Here is a 3,680-nt window from a genome sequence, read left to right as displayed (position 1 = left end):
CTTTCTATTGTTAGGATTCATACAACAGTTTCTTTCTCAATTCTAATAAACAGGTTGAACTAGCTTGTGATTTACTATCATCAGATGAGATGTTAGCTAATGGTTTCAATGCAATGGGTTTCTCCCAGGGATCACAATTCCTGTAAGTTATTGTCTGCCAAATTTTGTCAAAATTAAAAGAAGAGATTTCTCCATTTTTAATGTATAATGATGCATGTACTTATATTGTGTAGAACGTTCTTTACAAATTTTTTTAAGTTGCTTCAAAATGGGACTAAAGTCCCTGTACAGGCTGTACTAGTACAGGGTTTTTGGCTAAATTTCGCCAAAAATGAAAAGAAGAGAATTTTTTATTTTTATAATTTTTCCTGATGCATATACATGTACTTATTTTGTGCAGAAAGTTTCGGGTAATTCTGATCAAATTTAATTTTTTACGAATTTTTAAAGTTACTCCAAAATCAGGCCTAAGTCCCTGTACTATAGTACAGGGTTTTTCACCAAATTTTACCAAAAATGAAAGGAAGAGAATTCTTCATTTTTATAATTTTTAAAAATGTATATACATGTTTTTTTGTTATGTAGAAAGTTTTAGCTGATTCCGTTCAAAATTGAATTTTTTACAAATTTTTAAAGTTGTTCCAAAAGTCATTATACATGCATGTATACTATTGTAGTAATATTCAGTTCATGAAACATGCTTTGTTGGAAACTATGGCCCTCAATATTACCCACTGTATACTGTAATGTACTGACTTAGTGACATTTTGTTTTATTATAGACGTGCACTAGTCCAGAGATGTGGCTCTATAAAGATATACAATTTGATATCACTGGGTGGACAGCATAATGGGGTTTATGGTTTTCCGTTTTGCCCAGGAAGCAGTAGCATATTGTGCCATTTGTTTAGAAGATTCTTAGGAATGGGAACATATTTATCATTTATACAAGACAAGTATATTAATGAATACACATGGTGTCACTTTTTGGTTTAGCTTAGTCCAAGCACAGTACTGGCATGATCCTTATGATGAAGAATCTTATGCTCTTGATTGTGAATTTTTATCTGACATTAATCAAGAACTAGTGAGGGAGGATTATGTCATCATGTTGTTAGTTATGTTATCATTGCTTTTCCCTTCTTTCTTGGTCTCTGCTTGTACTTATATGCTCAGGTCTTCAAACCATCTTATAAAGAAAGATTTTCCAATATTAGTAACTTTGTACTAGTCAAGTTTGAATACGACATGATGGTGGAACCAAAAGAAACTGAGGTATCATAATTAGAGATGTACCGATAATCAGATTGGCAATTTGGCATATCAGATATCGGCTTATTGGCCTGTTTTTATAGTATCGATTATCAGTTTATTTGCATGCATCTTGCAGATACAGCAAAACGTGGTCATAAGCATGAGAATAAAGGGTCGATTAATTAATTTTAAGACATTATGAGCTAGAAAAGATGTCAAAATGATTCTATAACTGAGACTACTTAAAAATTAGTCAAGATACTAAATTGTGAAGTGTATAAGTCACATTGTACATGTGTAAATTAGTGCCTAAAAGGTAGGAAGGAAAATATTGGATTAGTATTGGTATCGGCCAGTATTGGCTAGTTAATATTGGCATATTGGAATATTAGCTAAATCCCATATTGGTACATATCTAAATTCATAATTGTGTAATCATCACATGAATTATTATTATTTCTTTTGTATAGTGGTTTGGTTTTTACAAAGAGCATCAGTCAGTAGAAACTTATTCAATGTTTGAAAGCAAAATATACAGAAGAGTAAGTTATTATTAGCAAGTAATAGTGATTGATGCTTTATATTGCAGGATCTAATTGGTCTGCAGTATCTTAACAAGACAGAAAGAATTCATTTCCTTAGTTATCCAGGGGGTCATCTTCAGTTTAGTTTTGAGTGGTTCAAATCAAACATATTTCCATATATTAACAGAACATTTGATAATGTTAGATCACCATTAAAGCTGTAATTCACAATACTGCACCTTGGTTCCATCATTTTTTACAAATAATACACATACCATCTATATATCTGGAAATTTTTACTGTGATTTTAATTTTACTGAATTAGAATTTCGCAAAAAAATCAGATCACCCATATAATTACATGCCAAATTAATAACATGACACAGTCTTATTTAGTAAAAATTAAATCACAACACAATTTTAAAACACAAAAATTTTCTACCACACTAATTTCCCGATCTACGGTATAACCATTATACTATAATTATTCAGAGCCTGAAGTAACAGTCAGACATCAGATATTGTTGAATTATTTGACCAAATTTGTGTTGTTCTACCATTTTTGTCTGAACAGCATAATTTTTGAAATTTACAAATTCCATACTAACCACAAGAAATTGTCCCACGCAACTTAACCACGAATCTGAGGCTAGACTCGGCTATATCCAACATAGTACATAGATCCCAAGGACCCAAACAAAGCCAAACTGAAGTTTATAATAACTCGTGCCCAAACTGTTCCTTGACTGGCTTGACTAATTCAGAGCTTGCCGGATTAAGGCCACTTTTGATCCCGCCTAAAGTAAAGCAAGTTAAGCAGCTATATAGGTCTTTGCTGTTCAGTGTTAGTCTTGTTCTGAGGCCAGACCTGGCCTTGGGGTAGCTTCTTCATGGCCACTAGTCAAATTTGTTTAGGTACACAACTACACTGAGTTGATGATTGATGTGAAATCAGCCATTTTGTTTTTTTGTAGGTGTTGATCTTGTTGATGTTCTTGATTTGCTAAAGAGATTTGGCTTTCCAGAAACAAAATGGCACGAGCTTGGACTGAGACTAGGACTAAGGAAGAATACACTGGACGTCATTGAAGCAAAGCATCGTGGTGATGTGCCTCGCTGTATGACAGAGTGCCTCTCCCAATGGTTAGGTAGAGCTGATAATGTTGACAGTAGAGGAGGAGCCGACTTGAACTCACTGTCAGATGCTCTACGATCTATGAATGAAACTGCTGTAGCTGAGAAGTTAAGTGAGTCAACCATAACTGTATGTAACTATAATCATTGTATTTTCTATCATAGAACATCATGTTCTTATTAATATTTTTAATAATCATCATACAGTCCTGTCTCAGTCTCTTTGTGATCCTGTTAGTATTGCTTGGTTACTTTATGCTGAACGTATGTTAACACAAGAAGCAGTTAGTAGAGTTGTGTCAGCTAGTCCCTCTATTCCTAATCAACGTGAGGCTTTATTAACTGCTGTCAAAGAAGCTGTTCAAACTGATCCCAACAGTTTACATACATTTACTAATGTATTGTGTACAATAAGTACTAATGTATCACTGGGACAAGCTATACTGGATGATATTAGTGAGTATCATAATGTAACAGATCATTGATTGTATCTTTTAAAATGGGTTTTCAAGGGTCAAACTAATTAAATTGCTAGTTGATTCCTGTTACATACTGAAAACGCAAAAATTTTTGTGGTTTAAATTTTCGAATTTTTTGGAATTTTTCCATAAAAATTAATTTTCGTGCATTAAAAATTTCGTGGTAGGCATTACCCACTTATTAATTTATTGACCACGTGGCGACATGGCGACACCTGCAGAGGTGCCTACCTTCGCTATCTTTTCAGTTATTAGGGGCTACCATGTATATAAGGAGATCTGGGAAGGAG

At 33.5% G+C, this 3,680-nt stretch overlaps 1 protein-coding gene across 1 annotated transcript in view; it reads left to right on the top strand.

Moving 5' to 3' along the window:
* Nucleotides 1-2,045, top strand: part of LOC100637921 (palmitoyl-protein thioesterase 1-like) — a 2,679-nt gene extending 634 nt beyond the window's left edge. The window contains exons 3-8 of the mRNA XM_003387694.2: nucleotides 15-142; nucleotides 782-955; nucleotides 996-1,086; nucleotides 1,176-1,274; nucleotides 1,724-1,795; nucleotides 1,843-2,045. Coding sequence (XP_003387742.1) covers nucleotides 15-142; nucleotides 782-955; nucleotides 996-1,086; nucleotides 1,176-1,274; nucleotides 1,724-1,795; nucleotides 1,843-2,001 — 723 coding nt within the window. The 3' untranslated portion in view covers nucleotides 2,002-2,045. The remainder of the gene's footprint in view (nucleotides 1-14; nucleotides 143-781; nucleotides 956-995; nucleotides 1,087-1,175; nucleotides 1,275-1,723; nucleotides 1,796-1,842) is intronic.
* Nucleotides 2,046-3,680: the final 1,635 nt, after the last annotated feature.

The sequence above is a fragment of the Amphimedon queenslandica genome, unplaced genomic scaffold, assembly GCF_000090795.2.
Source record: "Amphimedon queenslandica unplaced genomic scaffold, v1.1 AMPQUscaffold_13324, whole genome shotgun sequence".
Classification (NCBI taxonomy): Eukaryota; Metazoa; Porifera; class Demospongiae; order Haplosclerida; family Niphatidae; genus Amphimedon; species Amphimedon queenslandica.
This window is presented reverse-complemented; position numbering and strand designations above follow the sequence as displayed.